Genomic DNA, 27,761 nt, shown 5'->3' with positions numbered 1-27,761 from the left:
TTCACAACAGGCGAGCGAACGCACGAACATTGTACATCGATCTACTCGGCACCGTAACAATAAATCTCGATCTTGAGAATTAAATTTGATTGCATATGTTACGTGGATTTCCCCGTCACATCACAGTTTGGCGAGACGATACAATTAAGAGCATTACGGACATCAAAATACTTGCATCACGCATACGAGATCACATCATTTCTCGTACAAAAGTTGGTCCTTCGAGCCGGATGTATTATTCTGGGGAAGCAATGTACACAAGCGACGAGTGATAAGGTCGAAGCAAAGCAGCAGCGGGCATGAGGACGTTCGTTCGTCTACAAGGCAGACAATTTGACCAGAAAGGAAGTGAATAAGGCGCATGCTGCCGGGTGTCGGGTTGCATTGCGATACATAATTGCGGATCGCTGAGGACGATTCCGGATTCGGAGCAGCATCCCGAGTAGTAACGTGGCACATTGACGCAAGTAAGGTGACGACGTGACTGGTGAGTCTGTTTATCTGCACCAATCAATCGTTAACGTATTCGAGTTTGGATCACGCGATTTTGAAATTATGCCTCTCGATCATAGCCCAGCGGCGGGCGTGTCCAGCGCAGAGACGCTTCGTGCATCATCCAATTTAGCCGATTACAAACGACGACGCGGAATTGTTAAGGGCTCATGCACGCGCATGGAGACTTTTTTAAACAATATAGTCGCATTAACCGACGATACCCGAGCGCAGGTAGAAATCCGTCAAGCCCGTCTAGAATCGTTCTGGGAAGATTATTGTAAAATACAAACACAAATTGAAATGATCGACGCGGAGGAGGCAAACGATAGAATCGAGTTCGAGGATTCATTTTATGCATTATGTGCGAAATTTCGCCGACTTTTACAATGCGACAATCAATCGAGCGCGCGGAGAGGTTCCAAGCAGAGTTCAACAAGAGTCGAGATCGAGGCTATATCTCATGTACGCTTGCCAAAAATTAATTTGCCAACTTTTTCGGGAAAATACGAAGATTGGTTCCCGTTTCGAGATACCTTTATAACAATAATTCAAAATAACACGTCGTTGAGCGATGTTCAACGGTTTTAATATTTACGGGCAGCGTTAACGGACAAGGCACTTGACATTGTGAAACCTTTAGAAATTTCTGGAAACAATTATGACCTTGCGTGGAGCCTCTTAAAGGAGCGATACGATAACAAACGCGTGATTATACAAACTCATGTGCGGACAATATTTGAATTGCCAGTTATAACAAAAGAAAACGCGATCGACCTTCGGCAATTAGCTGACGGGGCATCGATACATATTCGCGCGTTAACGGCATTAAATTGTAATGCTGATAAATGGGATGCTTTGCTTATTCATATTATAACGTTTAAATTAGACACAATCACGTCCGTGAGTGGCATGCTTTGTTGCAGGGCTCTGAATTGCCCACATTTAAGGAGCTAATTACCTTTCTTTCGCATCGCAGTCAGATTCTGGAGGAATCCGCGAGAAAGAATTCAATCTCGTCCGTTCGCTCCGACTCTCGATCGCAATCGCGTTCTAACGTTGGACGTCAAGCATTGCACACGACTATCGAGAGGGGCAAGTGCAACTATTGCGCCAGCGAGCATTTAATTTACTTTTGTAAGGAATTCCTGAAACTGCCGATCAGCCAGCGAATCGCGGAAATGCGTAGCAGAAGAATGTGCCTCAACTGCTTGCGCAGCCAGAATCACATAGCAACCAAATGCCCTTCTGGCAGTTGCAGAACGTGCAATTTAAAACATAACACGTTATTGCATATATCCAAAAATGAGAGAGAGATAAATAACGCGGGCGCGCCGTCGGTGCCGACCGACTCGTCGCCGGTCGCGGACGGGCGATCGGCCGTCGCGACTCATAGCGCGGTCGAGCGAGGCGATACGGAGGTGTTACTCTCGACGGCGATCGTTTACATATACGATGCGAACGGTGCTCGCAAGACATGCCGTGCTCTGTTAGATTCAGGGTCACAGGTGAATTTCGTGACAACCAAATATGTAAAATTGTTGGGTTTAAAACCGCAATCCGTAAATTTCTCGGTGTTGGGCATATACGACGACACATCCATTTCAAACGAAAACGTAGACATCAAACTGCAATCGCGATTCAATTCATTCGCGGCTGAGATCGAGTGCATCGTGGCGGAGCGAATCATAAAGGACAAGCTTCCGTTAAACACTATTAAACGTGAAACATTCAAACTGCCTTCCGGCGTCGAGTTGGCGGATCCGCGATTCAACGTGTCGTCTGACGTCGACTTGTTAATAGGCGCCGATCTATTTTGGCAATTGTTGTGCGTGGGGCAGATTCAGGCGACTTCCGGATATCCAATCCTTCAAAAAACACGTTTGGGGTGGATTGTGGGCGGACGCGCACGCGTCGGTGCATCGCGACCGGAGACTGGGCTGCACTCGTTTCACGTATCAATTAGCAATTTAAAACTTCACGAACAAATCGAACGATTTTGGCGGATCGAGGAGTTAGGCGATTCGAATCATTACACCAAGGACGAGCGCGCACCTGTGAAACCCATTTCATAAACAACGTGTCAACCAATAACAAGGGCAGATACATCGTGACGCTGCCCATCAAAAACGATATTTTGCAAAAGCTGGGAGACTCGCGCGAAATAGCAATGAAGCGATTTCTTGGTCTTGAGAAGCGACTTCATCGTGACTCAAGTATGAGAACTTCAAATGTTCAATTTTTGCGCGAGTATTTAGCCTTGGGACACATGCGACTCGTACCCGCACATGCGGTCGATAGGGAATCCGTTTATCTGCCTCATCATGGGGTGTTTAAGGGGATCGGCCGGAATGCGAAGTTACGTGTGGTTTTTGACACATCGTGCAAAACCACGTCGGGAATTTCTTTGAATGACGCCTTGATGATAGGTCCTACGGTTCAGCAGGATTTGATATCAATTCTCACTCGTTTTCGCACGTTCGCGTACGTTTTTACTGCAGACATAGTTAAAATGTATCGACAGATACTTATTCATGAGTCACAGCTACATCTGCAACGAATATTGTGGCGCGAGAACTCGAATTCGCCAGTCGGTACTTATGAGTTGCTTACCGTTACTTACGGCACGGGTTCGCCGCCATTTCTCGCGACGAGATGCCTTCAACATTTGGCACAAAAACATGCCCTCGATTATCCTGCGAGGGCACAATGCGTTCTTCGGGATTTTTATGTAGATGACTTACTCGCGGGCGCCAATACATTGTCCGAAGCAGGGCGCATTCGTGACGAGGTGATAGCCTTGTTAAGGCGCGGACAGTTTGAGCTCGGCAAATGATCATCGAATTGCCGAGAATTGTTACAGGGCATTAGTGACACAACGAGTGCGGAGGTGTCATTAGACGATGAAGCGAGCTCGAAAATATTGGGAGTCGCATGGGATCCGTCCAGCGACGGATTTCGCTTCGGATACAATTGCGGCGCACCGACGGGTAGCATAACGAAGCGGACAATCTTGTCGGAAATCGCGAGTCTTCGACCCTTTGGGTTTATTAGGGCCACTGACAGTTGTGGCAAAAATGATCATGCAAGATACGTGGCAGGCTCGCGTCGGGTGGGACGAATCGTTGCCGCAAGATTTGCATCAGCGATGGCGGAACGTAAAACAACAATTGACGCGCCTTCGCGAATTACGTGTGCCGCGTTTTGTCGGATTTCGGGCGGACGCGCGCAAATCACAGGTACACGGCTTTTGTGACGCGAGCGAGCGTGCGTACGGCGCGTGCGTATACATAAGAACGCGCGATTCCGACGGATACCGGGTGGAACTTTTAATTTCCAAATCACGAATAGCACCAATTAGAGCAGTTTCGTTAACGCGGCTAGAATTGAATGCCGCGTTACTGCTATCACATTTAATCGAGAAGATTCGCGCATCGGTTGATTTATCAAAATCAGAGATAATTTTATGGACGGATTCCACAATTACTATACAATGGATATCGTCGCCGTCGCGTAAATGGAACGCTTTCGTGGCCAATCGCGTTGGCGAAATTCAGCGCCTTACCAGGAGATCAAGTTGGCGGCACGTGCCGTCCGCTCACAATCCCGCGGATATATTATCGCGCGGCGTCGACCTGGCGGGCTTAATGCAATCGACAATTTGGTGGAACGGACCTGCATTCCTGCAGTTAACTGAGGAACATTGGCCGGTCAAATTGTGTGTCGACTTGTCGGGCGAGTTACCGGAACAAAAAAGGGTAACCGCAGCGGCGATATCCATACAACAATCGATTGTACTAAATTTGTTGGACAAACATTTCAATTTAGACAGGGCATTGCGAATCATCGCTTACTGCCTGAGAGTAGCGCGTTCGCGTACGATCAAATATCAGACAACGTTTATTTCGCATCACGAAATAACAGTAGCTCTGCGAGTCGCGGTGAGGTGCGTACAGAGACATGCCTTTTCAAGGGAACATAAACAGTTGACCGAGGGTCGGAACGTTGACGGCGGAAGTCGGATTCTGTCATTGACTCCGTTTATGGATGAACACGAGATCATTAGAGTGGGGGGCCGAATAAGCAATGCAGCATTGCCATACGACGCGCGACATCCCATGCTATTGCCGAAGAGTCACCGATTGACAACCTTAATCATACAGCGAGAGCATGTAAAAAATTTGCATTCAGGCCTACAGGCCACAATGCATGCGGTGCGTCGACGATTTTGGCCTCTGGCGGCGCGTTCGGCTGTCCAAAAAACAATTCACAATTGCGTAACCTGCTTCAAGTGTAAGCCGGCTGTATCGCAAGCATTAATGGCAGATTTGCCCGCGCAACGCGTGACGGCTTCGAGACCGTTCACGCATAGCGGCGTAGATTATGCCGGACCCATACTCTTGAAAGAGGGCAAGAGACGTAATGCCAAATTACACAAGGCGTATATGTCGGTGTTCGTTTGTTTCTCGACCAGGGCCGTACATCTCGAAATTGTAACCGATTTAACATCGGAAGCGTTCCTTGGCGCCTTTAAACGTTTTATATCGCGTAGAGGCAAGCCGGCATGTGTATATTCAGATAACGGCACTACGTTTGTCGGCGCGCGCAAACAAATAAAGGAGTTGTATGACTTGATCAACGACGACGACACGCAGTTTGCGATACGGCGTTTTATGCGAGATAATGAAATCAATTGGCATTTCATACCGCCCCACGCTCCACATGTCGGGGGCCTGTGGGAGGCGGCCGTGAAGTCGGCAAAATTTCATATTAACCGAATAGTAGGTAACGCGAATCTCACATATGAAGAGATGCAAACCGTGTTATGCGAGATAGGAGCGATTTTAAATTCGCGACCGTTGACCCCGTTAAGCGAAGATCCAAACGATCTGCATTGTATTACGCCGGGACATTTCTTGATTGGTGCAGCGCTAAACAGTTTCCCAGTTGCAGATCTTACGAAGGAGAATCCGGGCCGACTACTGCGATGGCAACGCGTAGAACAGCTTTGGCAACACTTTTGGAAACGTTGGAGCGCCGAATATTTACATACTCTAATCGAGCGACAAAAATGGAGGGCTAGCAGGGGCCAGCAATTGAAAATCGGTCAGCTCGCCATGGTGCAGCAACCAGGCTTGGGGCCGCTGCAGTGGTTAATAGGCAGGGTGCAACAACTTCATCCGGGCCCTGACGGTATTGCAAGGACGGCCACATTAAGGACCGCAAAGGGTCAATTAACAAGGCCGCTAACGAAGCTAGCTATCCTTCCGATAGACGAGGCACCTGCCGATTGAAACGCGTGTTACACATTGTAAAATTTTAATTATGATTTATTTGATCAATTTTGACCTCGAGTAGATTGATCGCGAGCTAATGAAGGCAATAATTTATTGGGACAATTTGACGAGACAATTTTTTTTTATTGTAAATTGTGATGTGCGATAATGTCATTTTCAAGTTCTACTTATGTTACTATATTTACTCTTTATTTATATTTCAATTTAGGATATCACATGTATCTAATTGGATCGCGAATAATAATTCACGTGTTGAAGGCATGCCCTTCAAGGGGGGCGGGATGTTCGATACACGACCTATATGATTGACGCCAGACACCGATTGCGGTGATGTCATTGTTTTCCTTCTCGTCTTATCTCGGCGAAATTCGGCGTATTCCGAAAACACGGACGAGTGGGGAAATGAGCCTCGATGATCTCCATTGATGTGTCCGTGAAATCACTTTGTTTCCAACCGTCGCGCGAATAACAAACAAGACATTCACAACAACAGGCGAGCGAACGCACGAACATTGTACATCAATCTACTCGGCACCGTAACAATAAATCTCGATCTTGAGAATTAAATTTGATTGCATATGTTATGTGGATTTCCCCGTCACATCACAGTTTGGCGAGACGATACAATTACGAGCATTACGGACATCAAAATACTCGCATCACGCATACGAGATCACATCATTTCTCGTACAATAGGATTCCTCTTGGGTCAAAGGATTCGTCGACATTGCTTCATTTGTTACGAGTACTTCATGGCGAGAATGTACTTCATGATCTACGCTTTTGCGATATTTCTACCCTTGATTTTGTGAAATTGAAACCATTCCCGATTGAGAGAGCATGCAACACTGCGCCAGTTGCCGTTTTCGCGAGCACTTGACGAATCAGGATAGAGAAAGATTTGGCACATATTCCTTCCCTACACGTATGGATTTTCAGATCGACGCGAGCAACGAGGCTGTGATCGAGTCAGGAACGATTTTCGAAACTGTCAAGGACGTGAGTGAACGAACCCGAAAGAACGAATCCAATAAAACAAACCCGAAAGAACGAACCCGAAAAGAACAAACGCGAAAGAACGAACCCGAAAAAACGAACCCGAAAAAACGAACCTGAAAGAACGAACGCGAAAAAACAAACCCGAAAGAACCTGAAAGAACGAGGTACGAACCCGAAAGAACGAACGCGAAAAAACGAACCTGAAAGAACGAGGTACGAACCCGAAAGAATCCGAAAGAACGAGGCACGAACGCGAAAGAACGAACCCGAAAGAACGAGGCACGAACCCGAAAGAACCCGAAAGAACGAGGCACGAACCCGAAAGAACAAGAATGAATAGTGAAAATAACAACGAGCAACATAGTTTGGAGAGACGACAGTTGGTATTATATTGTATCGCTACGGTATATTGGCTTGTTATATTAAAGTTCATTGCTTTGCTACGCGAGTGTATTCATTTCCGGCGTGTGAGAGTTTGAGTGCGCGCGACATTTCTGTGGGATAACCCGAAGGGTGGTCGCGGACGTAACATTTTGGGGGCTCGTCCGGGATCGGTCGGATGACGAGCCACGTTCAGTTGGCCTATTATCAATTTAGAATTTAATAATTTGTTCAATATTATATCAATTTCAAAATTAGATGATACATGTATAATAGAATTGGAAAGATTTGCAAAAAAAGATTTAACTAAACTTTTAAACGGAAACAAATTTACTGAACCTTTAAAACTTTTTAGTTTATACATATATCTTTATTGTTGGTGATCATTTGCTCTATAAATTTTACATGCTCATTTTACATGCTAATGTACAAAATGTATTCATCAATTACAACAATTAATAGATGTTTAGATAAGAAAAGTAATATAGTCGATGGGATTGTTCGATTAAAAGAATTAAAATTATTCTTAACAAAACGAAATTATCCTATGAACGTATTATTTCAGAAGATCAAACCGCAATAATTAATGACGTAGTATATGATTCTAACAATAATAGAATGATTAGCTTTGTATCTTCATGTAGAGAGAACACATTTTTCAAAAATAATTTTGATGTGAATTCTGTAAAAGATATTGAAAATGCTTTTTCAAAGTGTTGGTTGTAATGCATGTGTATATGGCCCAACTGCTTATTGATAACGCATCAATATTTTGTTTAGCAGTCTTTGTAAGTGACAATAAATTTATAGATAAGATGAATTTTGACGCAGTAGAAAAATTATGTGCTTTCGAGTTACAGAATTATCATCTAATGTTTTCGATAGCCAAAGCACTAAACAATTTCTTAATTAAATATATAAACACATATTAGATTTTTTTAAATAAAAAATAAAAAATTAAAAAACGCATATACTGTATGCGCACCATTTTTTTAAGATTATGAAGAAAATGGTCGCAAAAAAGTAACTATAAGAGCATCGATAAAAATTTCATAACTTTTATGTCTATACATGCATAAAATTAAATGCACATAGTTTAATACTATTAATTGAAAAATTTTGAAAAAGTAATCAGTCATTATTTAAACTTTAAACCTTGGTTATGCAGCAGTCAATCATGTGAAAAAATTTTAGACAAATAAGATCCATATCTATTTTTTTAACAATTGTCAATTTTAGTTTATTAGGCATATTGAGACGTTGTAAATTTTAAATGAAATAAAAACTGACTTAAGTAAGTTTAATTTTTATATCAATTTTAATTAAATCGCACAAATGATTATCAGAATTTAATTTATTCTAATAATATATATTTTTAACAAATGAATAAAATAAAACTTAAATAGGCTCGTGAGATTAAAATACAAATAGAAAAAGAGGGCTGAGAGCCGAAGCCGTTATTGTGGCCAAAAATATTTTTTTAAATACAAAGTATTAAAGTAAAACATAAACGTTTTGGTCTTTTTTAGACCATCTTCAGTATGAGAATACAAAATTATTATTTAATACAATAGATAAAGACACATATTAAAACGGAATTCGCACACGTAAATGTCTTCTATGAGAATAATTGTCTTTAAATATAAGCTGCTGGGTTATAATGACGAATAGAGAGACTGTAACGATAATATACCAGAAAAAAGTTAAGATCATAAAAATTAAAACTAAATACAGAAGTTAAAAATAAAATAATAAAATTCTTACACAAAATAAAATAAAAAATTTTTTTATACGTACATAAAAAGAGAGAAGAGTCATGGTTGTAACAACGCTTATTGTCATATAGTCAACAGATATAATTGGTGTGAAAACGACTAATGAAACTGAGAAATGTCTGACACTATTATAAAGAAATCGGTGCTACGCAAGAGGAGACAGAGGAAAGAATAAAGGAAAAGGAACGAAATTAGGGAAGTCTTTAGTGCGGGAGGGGGAAGGGGGAAGAAAGAAACTAAGAAAAAAACTAAGAGAGAAACGGGTTAAAAAGTGGGAAGAGAGAAGAGTTAATGATAGGAAAATATTTATTCGACAAGGATTCTGTATCGTTTTGTTTGTTCAAACCAAAAGATTGTCGTTTAATGTGAATCATTTCTGAAATGATTCTTTTATAATAGGTGGGTTCTTCGTCTAAAATCTCCACACCGTCTCAGTCAAAATCGTGATTTAGGTCCAAATGATGACAGGATATGACCGATGGTGATACTGCTCTATTGATATTAGAATGATGCTCTATAATTCTTGTTTTCAGTTGTCTTTTTGTCTGTCCGATATATGTGGCTTCACAATCCTTGCAGTTGATTTTGTAAACTACATTGTTCCGGGATATAATATCACAGCGATCTTTTCCGGTTTTAATAAACCTCCTCAAGGTATTGTCACAAGAATAGACGATGTTGAGATCATATTTTTTAGTGATGCCAAAAAATCTCTCTGACATATTTTTCACATACGGTATGTCAAAATACTTGTTGTTATTTCTAAGATTATTAGCTGCTACGTTTTTATGTTATCATAAATGATCTTCCCAATTCTAGAATTAATCGTGTGAAAAATAAAAGGCAACGAGTAGCCGTTATCAAGAAGGATTTTTATAATATGACACAGGTTTTTTTCATAGAATTGGGGATCCGAAATAGAAAACATTCTGTTAACTAAACTCACAATCATTCCTCGTTTGTGAGACATAGGATGGTGTATCGTAAAAACGATTCATTTTAATTTGTCTTTCGCGCGCGAATTTGGGACCGCGCCTTATCGCGCGTAGTAATACTCGGCAAGGAGCGTGCCTAGGAGCCCCCCACTCGGGCGAGCGGACCAGAGCTAACTCGATCGCGGAGAGGAGCGGACGCACGCGTGAGGCGACACGTTTTCGCGAGAACAAAGGCGTCTAGTATATTTTACCTGCGATAACGCTTTCAGTTATACCCTTAAGTGCAACGAAACTAGCTTGTATTCTAACCGAAGCAAATAAATATTGTGAAAGAAGAAGAGTCAAAAATCTTTTCGCAAAGGGCGCAAAAATTTGAAGTCTATTATTTTTGAAGTTTTGCAAAATAATAAAGCCTTTGTCACTGGGGCGCACGATCAAATTCAAGGAGCGCCTAAGACTGTCGTAACGTCTCCGGGCAATAAATATTGCAATAGAACTAGGAATCCATATAAATAATGAAAAAATAATTAAAAATATTGGATTTGCTAATGAAGATTTCGAGAAAAAAAATCTACAAAATATTTCAATATTTAAAAATAAAAAAAGAATTAAATTTAAAAGTCAGAAATAAATATTTTTATCGGCTCTCAATATAAAGAATATACATATGATGTTTTCTAAATCGGCCAACAGAGCCAAAGCACGAAAAATTAATTATTCGGAACTGTATCTCTTGGTTTGAGATCACAAAGTTCCATATATAAATTAATCTCGAAACTTACATATGGGGAAATAGGCGCGAAAAATATAGGTCCGAAAAGTCGCTGAAGCGGGAATCGAACCCGCGTCTTTCACTTTCCGGGCGACTGCTCTTATCAACTAAGCTATTCAGACCCTTTCGATCCTATATTTTTCATTTGCTAAAAAGGCAATTCCAAAAAAGAAATACATATCTAATTGTAAGATCTTTTAACTGTAGATTATTCGTGAAATATAATCATACACTAAACATTAAGTCTACATGGCGTATTAATTTTTAAATTAGGGAATATTGACATCAACAATATAAAATATATCAAATAATCACTAACAAGTAATATCAAGACTCTGTAATATTAAATACAAATAAGAAAGGCCTAAGAGCCATGCGCGGATGTTCCTTGCGTACATTTCCAACGAAAATCGCTTGCCGGACAACTGCTCTTCCAATCAAATCAATATATCGAATAATAATTACATTATTTTTATAATTTTTATTCTATACGCTTTTTAATTTTTATTCTATCTTATGCTCTTTACGCTATTTGTATAAGTACACAAATATGCATAAGCTTAAACGACTTGACTACGACGTAACTAGCAATTTTATTTGATTATTTCACGACGTTTCGACCATTTGGTTGTGGTCCTTTTCAAGTGAAATTTCATCAATTAAACCGAGGTTAACATAACATCACACCGGTGTTATTTGAAATCGAAAGTTAAACGTTAAAAGAGGAACACGTCCCATCGTTATGATGTTAAAAGTTAAAAATTAAAAGAGGAACACGTCCCATCGTTATGATGTTTCGTCAACGACTTGACGTCTCGGCAAGGAGCGTGCCTAGGAGCCCCCCACTCGGGCGAGCGGACCAGAGCTAACTGTCGAGCTAACGACGTCAAGTCGTTGACGAAACATCATAACGATGGGACGTGTTCCTCTTTTAATTTTTAACTTTTAACATCATAACGATGGGACGTGTTCCTCTTTTAACGTTTAACTTTCGATTTCAAATAACACCGGTGTGATGTTATGTTAACCTCGGTTTAATTGATGAAATTTCACTTGAAAAGGACCACAACCAAATGGTCGAAACGTCGTGAAATAATCAAATAAAATTGCTAGTTACGTCGTAGTCAAGTCGTTTAAGCTTATTTTCACCACTAGCGACAAATATTAATTTTGATTGATATTAATTTTAATTGAAAATATGCATAACTTAAACGAATGAAATTCATAGACAAATTTCCATCTGCGTTCTGTTGGGATCTGACATATAGCATCATGACATCTGGTGGTAGAAAATCGTACTACAGCAAGGCAGACTGCTATTTCGTACGGTTCGCATCGTCAATATAATATTGAAAGAAAGTTAATAATGGAAGTTGGCAGATTTTCTCCTCGTAAGGAAAATAAATCGAGAACATATTGCTCGATGTACAATTGTTCCAGCATATTGTTTAAAGATTTAGATTTACGGTTTCATTTATTTCCAAAACCTAACGAATGTTTCGTTAATGTTGTCAATAAATTTGGAAACACAGAAAAAGTAGATAAATTACAGGCATGGATCAGAGCTTTAAAAATTGAAAAAAAAGTTTCAACATCCATGAGAGTGTGTTCACTGCATTTTAGAAAAGATGATTACCTTTTTCCAAGTAAGTATAGGTTAAAATTTTTCATGATTGACACAATCTATGTATGTATATAATAAAGTGCAAAGTAAGCAGTATGTATGTGTGTGTGTACAGCCAGCTCTTTATTGTTTACATTGTATTTTATTATATTCGATTTATTCGGACGAGTCTTCTTTATTATTTATTAGATTCAAAATCTAGGTATACATACATGCTAGTTTTTCATATGTATTATTTCTTACAGATGTTCATTCAGAGAAGAGGTACTTGAAAAAAAAATGCTGTTCCATCCTGTAATTTGCCTACCAATTCCGTAGTAAGTGAAGTGAATCTTCAACTTGATGAGGATCGGCTAAAAAGAAGACAAAGGAGAGATGTCAATAAAAATTCAGAAAAGAAAAAGCAAGAAGAGAAAGAAAATGATCAAGAAGAAAAAGGAATACATGCTAACAATCTAGAATATGATAAAAATGTCGAAGAGATGAACCAAGATCAAAATTACTGTCGTTCATTTCAAGATGTTGGTGTGCAAGTACAAAGTGGAGATCTACTGCCTAAATTTATTCAATTTTTAAAAAGTGATAGTGAATTAAGCACATTCACAGGTATCAAATCCTTCAATATTTTCAATACAATAGTAGATTTGGTAAAACTTGTAAAACCTGAAGATTCTAAGGCCAAATTAAGCGTGAAGACAAAGTTCTTATGACATATGTCAAATTAAAACAAAATATGTCATATGCAAGTTTATCAATTATGTTTAATTGCTGCACAGCAAAACAATGTCAAAGAATTTTTACAGACATGATACATATATTAAGCAAATGTTTAATAGTAGCTATTCCTTGGCCATCAGAAGAAATTTCAAGAAATTTACCACAATGTTTTGAAGATTTCAAAGACGTACGAGTCGTCTTGGACTGTACAGAAATTTTCCTACAAAAATCAAAAAATCTCTGTTGTCAGCTTAATACTTACTCTCATTACAAGGGCACATATACTTGTAAATTTTTGACAGGTGTTACACCAGCTAGAAACATTTCTTTCAACAGCAAGCCATATGGCGGTAGAGCATCGGACAAAGTTATTTTTGAACAAAGTAATCTGAAGAATTTATTACAACCAGGTAATGCAGTAATGGTCGACCGTGGATTTCTTAATTAATCCAAATTAATCGATGGAAATGCATAAGACCTCCATTTTTAAAAAATAAGAAGCAATTCACAAAATCAGAAGCAATTCTTACTTCTAAAATAGCATGTGCAAGAGTTCACATCGAGAGATCAAATCAACAAATCAAAGCTTTTCAAATTGTTGATAGTAGACTGTCGGTCAATCTTGTTCCATTATTGGAAGAAATTTTCACAGTGATCTGCGCTACAGTTAATTTGAACTTACCTATTTTAAAAGATGTTACATTCATACAAGTATAATTGTGTACATTAAAAAATCTACATATCTACTATTATATTAATTTTTTCATTGATTAATAAATATAATATAAACAGAACTTTTCATCACATTTTTACTAAATTATATTTGTGCATTTTCATTTTTACATATCTCGTGTAACATAATATTGTAATAGGTTTCTTTTAAAGATTTCAACATGCTTATCACAAAACTTTCATTAAAAGGTACATTTATGATTATAATACTTTTATCATAAGATGCGTAGATCACAAATGTAGTATTTTTCAAATTTAATACAGCCATTCCCATTTGTACTTGCGCATAATATTTATGCTTTTCTTTTAACCTTACCTGTAGTCCTTCTATAATTAAGCAACTTTTAAATTCATACATTATTGCATCATAAATATTCATTGATTTACTCTTGTACGGACACTTTATTTCAAGCAACTTCATAGACTTATCATCATTAACAATTATTCCATCAGGTGAGTATGCTAGCCAAGGGTTTTGTTTTGACAACAAGTCCAATCTGAATAACTTTGGTGTATGCTTCTGAAAATGCATTTCTTGCACTAGACTCAGTCTTTCTCCCGTATTCTGTGAACTCACTTTTAAAATTTACTGGATAAAAATAATCATGGCACTTCTTTTTCCAATTTGGATTTTTGTTACGTGTGTATGTATATAATTCATAACATCTTGAACCTGTCACACGAAACTGCCTTTCTTTCTGCCATAATAAATAATTGATTTTGCTTTCTTTACATATTAATATAAAATCACCATCTAGTGTTTTTAATTTGCTTTCGCAGCATTCATTCAATTATCACATTTTTTATAATATTCATTAATTCTGAATCTTGATTAGCAAATATTTGATATATAATTTCTTGGTCTACTTCTGACAATGCATTGTTGTTCGATTCAACTAAGACTGGAGCATGTCTTCCAACTCTGTATATTAAAAGTATAATAAAATGTCTTGAAATAAGAAGCGAAGAGTATATTAAGTGATCAAAAAGTTAATATGTAACATGCAAAACTTTTAATCCAAACAACAACAGTTTAGCTGTGCAAAGTGACAAGCTCTAAAATGTATTAGTATAAAGAAAAAAATAATCACATGTTTTGCAATTGCAGACTTAGGAATTCGATCGGTTAATAATTTTGTTATAATTGTGTTTAACTTTTCAGTTATAACGATATTGTTCTCAGTTTTGCCAAAGCATGTGTGTTGTTCCAAGGGAAGCAGTTGATATTTGCTAAAGGAATCTTTATGTTTATTTTTCCACATGCACTTCCTATCAGTACTAGATAAAACCTCTAAATCATTAATATTAATCCTAAAATCAAACCATAACAATTCCATACACATGCATTCCATGTTTACAAAAGAAATGAAAACAAACAATCCAGATCAAAAAATTGTGCAAACGGAGGTTAGGATCTTACCTGTGACAATACAATAATGTAGCTAAAACGTGTTTACACTTTTCTCTTAGACCAGCTTTGCATGAGCACGAAATAGAAATTATTTTTTCAGCTTCTGAAATTTCTGCAGTAATTTCTTGTGGAGATGCTCTTAGTTGCGACGTTTGTAAACAGTAAGCTGTCAACTTCACCGATTCACTTTCACATGTTTGATTTTCATGTTTCCCACACGAAATCAAGTGTCCGGCTCTTAAAATATTTTCCCCCTCGCGAAAATTTCTCTGAGATGGGTTTATACCTGCCCATTCGCATATTTCATTGATACTAAACATAATCTTAAAAGCAAAATATAACCTTAACCGGCTAAGCTATCTGCCTTGCAGCCGCCATATTGGATTAAGCCACGCCTCTATGTCAGATCCTAATTCTCGCTTGTGTTTGACATATCGAGGTTGCACAACTATTTTATTACTCACTGAGAGAACATACACTGCGAACGCATTTTCATTTCGCAAATTTCGATCTTAATATCATTCTGGCAAGACTTCGCACCAACCAACCAACCGCATTTTAGTTACCACTATTGGTTCATTTTATGCGTAACATTTACACGTACAATCGTGCAAAATTGTAAGAGCAAATTAATTATTTTTAATCCCACTCCCTCTGCTCGTACTTTTCAGAAAAAATAAAAAAGAGAGGAACAAAAAAAACCACTGGTTTGATAGTAATATATATCTCTCATTGGAATTTTATCGCTTATTTTTGCATAAATAAATTATATTTTGCCATATAATCCGGAAAAAAGAAATAAATTATATTAAGGGTCGGCAGTACACTCAGGCAAACTCCGAATTGATATTAGAGACCTCGTGCGGTGACAACGCGAAACTCCGGTTACAGTGTTGCCAACGCCGAGAAACCAATTCTCGGGTTTTATGTAGTGGTGTATGTCTGTACACGTACATACACCACTGCATCGCTCACGCGGACGCACGTAAGAGAGACAAGGACCGATAATCACGTGTTCTCCTTGTTCCTCTACCGTGCCGGTATACGCGAGATGCCGCCTGAAAATGCTTTCTGGCCTTCCGTAGCAGAAAGCAGTAACGTAGCAAGACTAATAAGCACCCATTTTTGTAAATTTTATATATGCTTATGCACATATGTGGATATATTATTTATATATAAATATATATATATATATAAAATATTCTAATTTACTCTCAATTATATATGCTACTGTTATTATTTATCATTAGACAATTATAAAACAGAGGTTATAGATTTGGTCTGACTACACTGGCCTCAAATTAAAGTTGTATATATATTTATTTTAACGTTTCGACCATACGGGATGTGGTCCTTTTCAAAAATACAGATTGGAATATCAGAGAGTTACAGCATTTCGTCTTTAAGATGTAAGCGCAAATTATGATTCGGAGAGATTTAACTTGTCAAATAATAAAATATAAAATAAATTATAAAACATATACATATATAATTTGTAGTGCTATATATATATGTTTTATAATTGTCTAATGATAAATAATAACAGTAGCATAATTGAAAGTAAATTAGTCTACAATGTTAGACACGGGTACTTGTTAGATTGATAATTTATTGCTTATACTTTTTCGAGAGACAAGAATAAGAGAACGAATATAAATTATTATTAGCTTGTATAGCAATCATAGATTGACGAATATGCGTTGGTTATTCTTGATTTCTTTTCTATTATTGATGTTATTGTATAATTTGCTCCATAAATACTTATAACATAAAAGAACTTATGTCGAGTAATATTGATCAATGCAAAGGATGTTCAGTATGTATCACCCAGTAAATTATTAGAGTTCAAATATATCAATATCAATTTTTTAATAATATATTGGAATACAGAGAAATGATAAAAAAATATATTTCGGCAATAAAAATTTTATAAATATATTGAAAATATTTTTACTACACGCGCGCGCGCGCACACATACACACACACACACACACACACACACATACACACACACACACCCACATACACACTATATAAATGCAAAATAATACAGAAAATAAATTTTTAATAAAAATCAACATACCAGCTATTTGTGTGTGCATATGTAGCTGCAAGCATGCAACGGATTTATTACTTGATAAATTTATTTACGGACTTATTTTGCATTTATATATATATATATATATATATATATATATATATATAGTGTATGTAATTGTAAAAATGATTAAAATATTTTCAATATTTAAAAATTTTCAAGTTTATCGCCTTATATTTCTATAATTTTTCTATATTCTAATATATTGTAAAAAAATTGATATTGATATATTTGAACTCAAGTTTTTTACGTGATTGAATATTATTGCATTGAGCCATCATACGTTACTCGTAAGTTCTTTTACGTTATAAATGTAGCAGAGAGAAAGAGATAAGAGAGAGATTATACAATATAACTTCAATAATCGAAAAAAATCACGATAACGCTATTGTCATATCTATGTGTGTGCATATATATAAACTTATATATTATATATTTTATAAATAAGTAAAATATTATGCAGACAATGTATACAATATAAAATGTTCAGTTTGTGCTATGCTTCAATCAATAACACTGGTCGACAAAAAATGACTTTTTTCATGTTTGAAGATTTCAAAGCGTATTTTTGTAGATTTTTTTCATGCCGATTACAAATTCGGCCGCAAAAATTGCGTATCACGTCACGTTTTTTAGATATCTTGATCTAAAGATGCAAAAATTCGTTCAACGCATTAGTGTTTGTGTCTACATGGATGTTACTACATATGCGATGTAAGAGAGACAAGGACAGAATGATAGTCTCTCTTTGTCAAGCTGTTAGCTGTCAGTATGTTACCACGGAAATTTCCCCTGCTCCTTATGAATCTAGTGAGAATCTTATCGTCCAGATATTTCATAAAATAAGTGACATAACTTTGGTTTTTTTTTTTTTTAATATATTCTTGATATAATAAAGTAGTCCGCCAAAGAGTCGGATTTTGCATTTTTGCTCTAAAAAATTTATAATAAATAAAATACGGACTCCTGGCTAACCCAACCTTACCCGTTACTAGTGCGCATTCCTTCAAGTTATATTATAAATTTTATTTTCATCTTTTTTTCAATAATAACTCTTTGGCGGACTGCATTTGAGCTTACTGATTAAGAATATCATAAATTTAATAAGATTCATTCAGTAGTTTCGCTAATATCTGGAATATAAGAATCTCTAATTCCCGGCCGGCCGATAGGCGTCTCCACCATGTCGCCTGCCGCCCTTAATAGACAGATAGCCAAAAGTCTGGATGAAGGAGAGACCAGCATTTCTCACTGATTCAGCGCCATATCGTGGTAGTGGTCAATGCAGTAACTATTAATACGTTCCTAAGATGAGCGTCTCATGCTCATGAACTCGTCCGGCGGCATGTACGAGATTTATCTTTTCGTAGCGTTCGCGTATTTCGGAAAGGACAGAATTTATGATGTTATAAATAAATAAATAAATAAATAAATAAAATATTAACCTGACCTATTATAATTATTTTTAATAAATGTTTCATTATTATTATCATCTAAGTCTAAGTCGTTTAATTAATTTTTTAGTTTTTTAATAATTAATTTAATTTATTCTAATCATTTTAATATGTGAAAAATACTAATACGTATACGTTTATAATGAATTAATATATTTCGAGAGTCGAATTATATATTTTTAATAATATAAAAGTGTTCAAAAATTATATTTGACTTTTAATTTTAATTATTTTAGCAAAGAGTTCCGAAATCTCTTACACACATAATAGGGATTTTGTTCATCCATATAATTCGCAATTAAGTATATATGTTAATTATTAATTTTAATAAAATACAAAATTAAAATTAAGGTCAAATATAATTTTTGAACATAAATATATTTAATTCGTTACAAAACGTATACCCGTGATAGTATTTTTCTCGTACAAAAATAATTAGAACAAATTAAATTACTCATAAAAAAAATAAAAAAATAATTAAATATTTATATTATATATGATATAATAAAACATTTTATAAAAAAAACAGATTCATAAATATAAGTATATATATAACATGTACTTATATTTATTGAATCTGTTTTTTAATAAAATGTTTTATAAGCTTAGAAAACTTGACTTTGACGTAACTAGCAAATTTTATTTATATAAATTTAACATATATAAGATAGGCAATAAGAGCCAAATCGCGGATGACAGTGCGTTATTCTAAACGAAACTAAATTTTTTCGTTAGAATTAAATACCTGTGCACAAGGCACCAAATTTTTACTTGGACACGGCCAAGATATAAAATTGGAATAATCTCTACAAGAGATTTTTAATTCCATGTATCCCCTATTCCCCCTAAAGAAATGAAGTGCGAGAGAAAAATATAGATCCGAAAGTCGCAGAATCGGGAATCGAACCCGAGACCTTTCGCTTGCCGGGCGACTGCTCTTCCAACTTAAATTTTATTTAATTATTTCACGACGGTTTGACGTAATAAAATGTTTTATTATTATTATAAAATATAAGTTTAAATTCTTTAAGGGGTTATACCTACCTGCAAGGTCTGAAAAACACGTATTTTTGGGAATTTTTTTTTAAATATTTGAAGTGCTTTGGAAAGGAACATTTATGTTTTCAAATATATATATTTCAAAGATTATTTAGTATTTTTTTTATTGCAAAATGTTGATAAATAAAAAAGATATGCTTAATCTTCCAGAAGCAGTTTTTTGGAAAGCGTTTTGCGGTGACCACTCTAACTTTGAACTGGTTTACCAGAAATCAAAAAACCCGAGAATTTAGTTAATATATAAGATTATCTAGTGCCCGATCGTTCATTTTTTTGAAAAATTAATTTGCGACAAAATGGCGGCTGTTCAAATTTGAAGGTATGATTTTGCTACCAAAAATTCGCTCGTTTTTTATTATTAAAAAAAAATACGCAACGAAAAAACAAAAGCCACGATCGGGCACTAGATTTTTTAGTATTAAAGATGTCTACCAAATTTTATTTCAATCGATGCAGCGGTTTTCGAGATATTTTGGTCACCGATTTTAAAAAGCTGTTTGAGAAAAACGCATTTGAAGTTTCAAATTAAGTTCACAACCAAATAATATATTTATATATATATTATATATATTTATATATATTATTTATTTAATATATTTTGGCTTTGTATAGAGACCGCTTTTGTCCGCGTCGCAGCTGCCGTTCGATACCTGAGACCCGTTTCTGTACCCTGCTTCTAAACAGCAGGATACGTTCACACCAGTATACCTTTAAACTCACATAACTTCGTTAATTTTTGTCGAATCGACTTGAAATTTGCAGGGAATATTTTGAAAGTATGTACTTTAAGAAAATATCAAAATCCAAAAATCGATTTTTTTGAAGTTTGCAGGTAGGTATAACCCCTTAATTAATTTTTAATCTTTTATGATTAATTTAATTTACTCTAATTATTTTGTACGAGAAAAATACTATCATGGGTATACGTTTTATAATTAATTTAATATATTTGTGTTTAAAAATTATATTTGACCTTTAATTTTAATTTTATTTTATTAAAATTAATAATTAACATATATACTTAATTGCGAATTATATGGATGAAAAAAATCCCCATTATGTGTGTAAGAGATTTCGGAACTCTTTGCTATAAAATAATTAAAATTAAAAGTCAAATATAATTTTTGAACACTTTTATATTATTAAGAATATATAATTCGGTTCCCGAAATATATTAATTCATTATAAAACGTATACGTGATATTATTTTTCTCATATAAAAATGACTAGAATAAATTAAATTAATTATTAAAAAACTAAAAAGTAATTAAACGACTTAGACTTAGATGATAATAATAATGAAATATTTTATTAAAAAAAGATTCAATAACTAGTAGGTCAGGTTATAATTTTTTATTTATTTATTTATAACATTATGAGCTATTAAGCTCATCATCTCGTTCGCTCTCCGTTCGCGGCAAGCGGTTTATTTTGATTGTTGCAAGTGTTTTTGTTTTTTTTTTATTAAAATAGATAATAATAATGTGAAATAAATCACGATATTTGACAGATGTGCATATATATAGAAATTGTAATAATAATAATATTATATCATAAAATTGTAAATTGTTTCAATTTTTTATAGACTGCGATAAAAGATTTTACATTTGGATAAGAAACTGCGGTAAGTAAAAATATAAAATTCTTGAAAACGTACCAAAAATATTTGATAACGTAAAAAGGTGAACTTTGAAAAATAAGGAACTTAAAAATTGCACTAATAAATGGGCTATATGTGAGCCGTGCGCGGATGTAAGGTGTGTTATATCGAAATTTAATTAATAGAATTGAGAATTAATCCCAATTTTAAGTCTTACAAATGTCCAAGCTAATTTTTTGTACCTCGTGTACATTTTGAAAGTTATATCGAAAAATTAAATTTCAATATGCGTCTTACATCTCACATTTCGCATACGGCTCACATATAGCCTATTTATCTCTTATACTTTATTTCAACTCTTATAGAAATTTATTACTAGTAACGCCAATTTATCACTTATTTCGAGTAATTAATCACTTTTATTTCGAATACTTAAATTACTGTATATTATAGTATTTTAAATACTCAAAATAAGTGATTAATTGGCGTAGTGATAAATTTCTACAAGAGAATAAGGAGCCTTTAAATTCTTAATGTAAAAAATTTCAAGTAATTTCTTTAATAAAATTTAATTAAAAAATTTAATTAAAAAATTTTTGAACACTGTGTTATATCACATTTAAATTGTGATTATTTCAATAAAAAAAAACATTTTATGTGTAAAAAATATATTTTTTATATTTAATAAATTTATATATATGCATATATGTAAAATATTCTCTCTCTCTCTCTCTCTCTCACACACACACACACACACACACACACACACACACAACGGGGGCCAAATCTCTCAAATTGGTCTCATGATCAATTAGCCTGGATTCGCACCAGGGGCAAAGTCTGTTGGTAATGTCAAACGAATTTAGCCTGGACTTGCACCAGGGGCAAAGTCTTTGGTCGAGTCTACGAAATTTAGCACGGACTCAACAGGGGCAAAGTCTTTTGGTTCAAGTCTACGAAATTTAGCACGGACTCGAACCAGGGGCAAGTGTGTCGGTAAGGGGCAAGTCTATCGCACGAAGATGGTCGGTCTCTTCTTTAGGCAGGCCTTTGGCGATCTGTCCTATTAATCCTGTGGTATTGAAGAGGGTATAAATATTGCGGCGATCACAAGTTGCGTCTTAAACTCGCTGCTCTGTTGCACATAGAACATGGCTTGACCGTCGATTATTTGCTTCATAACAAGTTTTCTTCCAACTGCGAAATCAAAGGTAAGTCATGCACATTGCTTCATTGATTTTTAGTGTCTACATAAATTATTTCTAAATTTCTATTTAAAAATTAATGATTCTATACTTACGAGTTTAAAATATAAAAAAAAAGTAAGTAGAAATAGAGCAATATATTATAATATGTAAAATATGTGAAGATAATATGTAGAGATGATAATAATATTTTATTAAATTTTAATATTTAACATTGTAATATTTATTAAATGTTTGCTAAAAGAATTATTTAATACTTAAATCAAAGTCTGCAAAGAATATATAATCAAATAATATAATACGTGATTTTGAAAATTGATAAGTGAAATATTATAGTGCAATAGCTAGTAGTACACATATAGAATTGTTTCTTAGCATTACCCTGAAAAATGGTAATCATGGGACAATATGTTATTCGAAGAATTTTATAATGTAGGCGTTATAATGTTAGATATTTTGGACACGTGTCCTAACCGTGATGCGTGAGATCACTTTGCGCATGATCATCGAATGATTCCGTTTCGCGACAGCATGTATATCAAGCGCGGAGAGTCGTATTAGAAACATCGACCGAGACACACGTGTATTTTTATTATTTTTTGAGTTGGACCCATACTGCCCTCGGGTTAATATCGAGTATAGTAAGTGCTTATATAAACTGTATCCATAATCAAATACATCCTGACGAACTCTTTATAATATTTTATTTTTAACTTATTCATGTTCTGAAACCCCCACAATAAGAAATTCTTTGATTAATATTTATCACAATAGAACTATTAAGATCTATTACAATAAGAAATAAATATATTTGATTAAATTTACTACGTATTAATATTTTTTTATTGTGGTAAAATATATTTTAATCAGAGAAATCTTATAAAATTCTTCCAATATATTGTCCCATGATCACCATGATTTTCAGGATAAATTATATAAAGAAAATGCTCTCCATGTACATATAATGGCTAATTTTAATATGAAATTTCATATATTGCAGAAATACATTATACTTTTTATGTGATGATTTTTTTTTAAACCATCTTGTTTGGTTTTTTTTTTCTTCTCTTCGATCTTTTTTCTTGATTTTCTCGACCGGAATCAAAAAAATGTTTTGTGAAAAATGTAGTATCTTAATTTAATAAAACTCTTTTTTTTTGGTATTTTCTGAGGAAATTCGAAAATCAGCTAATCGTACTAACCAATGAAATTTTCCGAAAACCTCGACTGGCCCTGGATACGGGGTTTTACCAAGGCGCGGGAACTAAAACGGATTTGGATAACCACCCAAAACAAAGATCCGAATAATCCAATTAAAAAGTAAAAAATATTCATTTTTTACAACATCCAAATTTGGCATTCAAACATATAAAAAGAAATTGGTGAGATCATATAATAAAAATGCCGTAAAATCGTACAATCTTTTTTCCTTTTTCTCGTATTTTTTTTATTTCTTTACATATTTATTTCCAGGGTCCTATTAATATTTTTTTTTCCCCCGAGTTTGCCCAAAATATTAATCTAAATTTAAGAAATATTAATCATAGTATAATTTTTTATCGTAGAAGCAAACAAATTGACATAATTTTTGAAAAATCTTTTTTTTTTTTTAAACTTTTTTAATTTTAATTCTATGGAAATAAATTTTTCTTAAAATTAATTTTTTGATGGGGCGCATATATATCTTTTATAAAATCGTAGAATAAAGAAAAGAATTTTTGTCGCTGTTACAGAAAAATAGAACATTCACAATTAAAATTTAAATCCCCCGGGCTGTGGATCCAGTATCCCGGGAAAGCGAAAACACTCACCATTTTTTTCTTGCATAGGCCACAAAAAAACTTTTATTTGACCCGTCAACATCATCTGTAAGCGAGAGCAATTATATATTTTATTGAGAAATTATATTTTTCCCTTCATCTTGCTTATTAATTGAATGTTTTTTAATATATATTAAAATAGATTATTATTATTTTTAAATTAAAATATTTATTAAATATATTATTATTAAAATATATTATTAATATCGAAAGACTTGCTCTTTTTCTTTTTATTATTTGTGCACTATTTTTATCAACGCAGCGCTTTCTTGTTTTATAATATTATTTGCCCCCATCGGGCGATATTACCTTTTTTCCCAAATTTTTTTTACGTATAACCTTTGATTCATCGAAATTTTACCCTCGCAGTAAACATCACTATTTGAAAGAATTTAGTATAAATGCGTCACTACACACAAAAAGTAGTAATCATTTGATATGTGACTCAATATTCTATTCCGCTTTAAATAAATATTTTGCGAAATTGCAGCTAAAATAAAAGTTTAAAAATGCAGATGTCTTTCACAATTAAAATGATACAGAAACGATAATATGCTACATGAAAAAAAATAAATTGAAAATATAGAAAAAAATTTTTTTAAACGAGACTTATGTTTTCAGAAACAAACATTAAATTTGAAAATTGGAAAATTTTTTTTAAATTTTTAACATGATCTCTAACGATTATATACATTTTTTTATTTCGTGACTATTTAAAAATTGTGTATTTACCTTTTAAAAAAATTAATTTCTTTAATACTTTTATGTACATTTTTTCATAATTTTAATTATTATTTTAGTAAATAGGTGAGAAAATTTTGGTTTTTATGTCTATATTTTTAAAAATCACTACGGCGAAAGAGTATGAATTCGAAATGTAACGAAATTGTTCAAGTTTAAAAAGTTGTAACGAAGGCACCTTTCCCCGACGCCAACGATCTCGTCGGTCCAGGATTCGGGGGAAGAGGGGAGACTCAGATTTACCCAATGACACACGGTTGCTCTGGTAAAAGTAAAAGTTTATTCGGGCCACCTTCCGTGGTTCTCCCGTGATTCAAACCATTTTACAACCACAGTTAAATCGGGCGAAACGCGACCAATGGGTACAGACGCGTCCACACTTATTGCTAGGATTGACAGATAGAAAAATTACGGGGCGAGACGCGACCAGATTATCGGACCGGACACGACTTATTGCTAGGATTTACGGATAAAAATATTACGGACGAGAACCGACCAGATTACGGAACCGGACACGACTTATTTTCTAGGATAACGGATAGAATATTACGGACGAGACGCACCAATTTACGGGACCGGACACGACTTTTTTGCTAGGTTTTTCCAAAAGCGGACACGCGTACGGGCGCCCTGAGAAGGGCGGGGCCCCCGTCGGGCGCCGGTGACTTTCGGTAGGAAACCCCGGGAAACCCAGGACGCTCGGCCTGCACGAAAGAAACGCTCGTCGGCCGGGGTGATTACGGACAGGACCCGTGAACCAGGGCGCTCGGCCTGCACGAGAGAACGTCCGTCGTCCGGGGTGATTTTACGGACAGGGCCCGGGGACCGGGACGGGGTCGCCTCACGACAAACGCCTCGTCCCGGGCCCGGGGTGATTTACGACAGGAAACCCGGTGACCGAGAACCCCCGGCCTTCACGAAGAAAAACGTCGTCGGCCGGGGTGACTTACGGACAGGACCCGGTGACCGAGGAACGCTCGGCCTGCCCGACGAGAACGCTCGTCGGCCCGGGGGGAGTTACGGACCGAACCCGTGACCGAGAAGCTCGGCCTGCACGACGAGAACGCTCGTCGGCCGGGGGGAGTTACGGACAGGACCCGGTGGGCGAGAACGCTCGGCCCGCACGACGAGAACCTCGTCGGCCGGGGGGAGTTACGGACAGGACCCGGTGACCGAGAACGCTCGGCCTGCCAACAGAAGCTCGTCGGCCCGGGTGATTTACGGGCAGGCCCGGTGACCGGGACGCTCGGCCTGCACGACGAGAACCTCGTCGGCCGGGGTGATTACGGACAGGACCCGGTGACCGAAACGCTCGGCCTGCCAACGAGACGCTTCGTCGGCCGGGGTGGGTTTTCCCACAGGACCCGTGACCGAGGACGCTCGGCCTGCACACAGAAAGCTCGTCGGCCGGGTTAGTTACGGACAGGAACCCGGTTACCGAGAACGCTGCCTGCACGACGAAACGCTCGTCCGCCGGGGTGATTTGGAGTGTGGGAGTTGAGGAGTGATCCCTTTTTTACGCTCGAGGGACCCGGACGGACTGGTGTCGAAGGCCTCTCGGCTGCGCCGCTCTTTATACCCCCCGGCCCCCCCCACCCTCTAGACTAGCTTGGAGGGGGTCGAGTGACGGGTGGGGGCGAAAAGGCGGATTCCCACGTATTCTTTTGGGGGCCCCGAAAGGGGCCGTTTACACGACCGGGGGGACTATTGACGGCTAACGGGTCTCACATCACCCTCCTTTTCTAGGGGGGGTGGCTATTCGACGGATCGTTCGCGGTCTTCCTCGTCGGCGCATCTGATGATCCACCGGCCCGGGGTGCGTACCTTAAAACCCCCGGAGATGGGGCGGGTGGTACGGAAATGTGGGACGGTTTGGCCATCCCCCCGAGCCCTGGATGGGTCGTGGCGGCCCCGGGGCGTGTGCTGGCACTGGGGGGGCCTGGCCGGTTAAAGGGTCGGCGTGGTCCCGGGTTTTGGGGTGGCTCCCTGGCGGGTTGGGGGACAAGGGATCGCACCTGTTGGCCCTGTGTTGGCGCGATGCGCGGGCTGGTCCGCTCGCGGCGTCGCTGACTGGCGGCGTGGGGGCTGGGGGTGCGACAGCGGATGGGTGTGCGGCGGGTGCCGTGAGGGAACCGATCGGTTTCGCGGATGGTCGAGCGGTGGCGTGCGCTGGCCCGGTGTCGCCCGTGGGCCTGGTGACCCGCGAAGGTGGGGGCCCGGGGGAGTGGGGAGAGGCCCGGGTTTGGTCTCGATGGCCGGGTGTTAAACCGGGGATAGGTCGGCTTCGGGCCCGGGAAGGGGCGGAGGTGCCTCCAAAGCCCCAAATTCCGAACGTCGCTGCTCGGCGTCGGCCCTGGATGCGGGGCCCTATTCCCGTACGGGCCGGGGTGGTCCCCCGGGAAAAACGGGCAGATTTCTTTCCGGAAACGGACGGATTTTTTTTTGAGCGCGGTTGCTTCTTCGTTTGGTGTTGCCCAAATCGTGACGGGATGAGTTCCGCCCCAAAGGGTGCCCGTTCTTTATACCCTCGGTGATCTGGACCCCGGACCATGAAAGTGCCGCTCCCGGCGGGACCGGGTGGCAAAGCGCGGAACCAGAAGAGTGCCGCTCCTCGGTTTTCGGGACCGGGTGGAAAAGCGCGCACCATG

At 37.1% G+C, this 27,761-nt stretch overlaps 2 protein-coding genes and 2 pseudogenes across 2 annotated transcripts; 3 read left to right on the top strand and 1 right to left on the bottom strand.

Annotated features, from left to right (window-relative positions):
- The first annotated feature begins 2,662 nt into the window (after window positions 1–2,662).
- Window positions 2,663–3,328, top strand: LOC114931350 (uncharacterized). The gene has a single exon (XM_029303333.2). It carries the CDS (start codon window positions 2,663–2,665, stop codon window positions 3,326–3,328), a length of 666 nt encoding a protein of 221 aa, XP_029159166.2.
- A 241-nt stretch (window positions 3,329–3,569) lies between these two features.
- On the top strand, window positions 3,570–5,786 carry LOC114931349 (uncharacterized). The gene has a single exon (XM_029303332.2). It carries the CDS (start codon window positions 3,570–3,572, stop codon window positions 5,784–5,786), a length of 2,217 nt encoding a protein of 738 aa, XP_029159165.1.
- Window positions 5,787–12,757: 6,971 nt separating this feature from the next.
- LOC146720263 (uncharacterized) lies at window positions 12,758–13,709 on the top strand (annotated as a pseudogene).
- A 100-nt stretch (window positions 13,710–13,809) lies between these two features.
- On the bottom strand, window positions 13,810–15,435 carry LOC146720262 (uncharacterized; annotated as a pseudogene).
- Between the last annotated feature and the right edge of the window lie 12,326 nt (window positions 15,436–27,761).

This window comes from Nylanderia fulva, unplaced genomic scaffold (genome assembly GCF_048542155.1).
Source record: "Nylanderia fulva isolate GAGA-0341 unplaced genomic scaffold, ASM4854215v1 Scaffold73, whole genome shotgun sequence".
Classification (NCBI taxonomy): Eukaryota; Metazoa; Arthropoda; class Insecta; order Hymenoptera; family Formicidae; genus Nylanderia; species Nylanderia fulva.
Note: the sequence above shows the minus strand (reverse complement) of the source record. Positions and strands in the feature narration are given on the sequence as shown.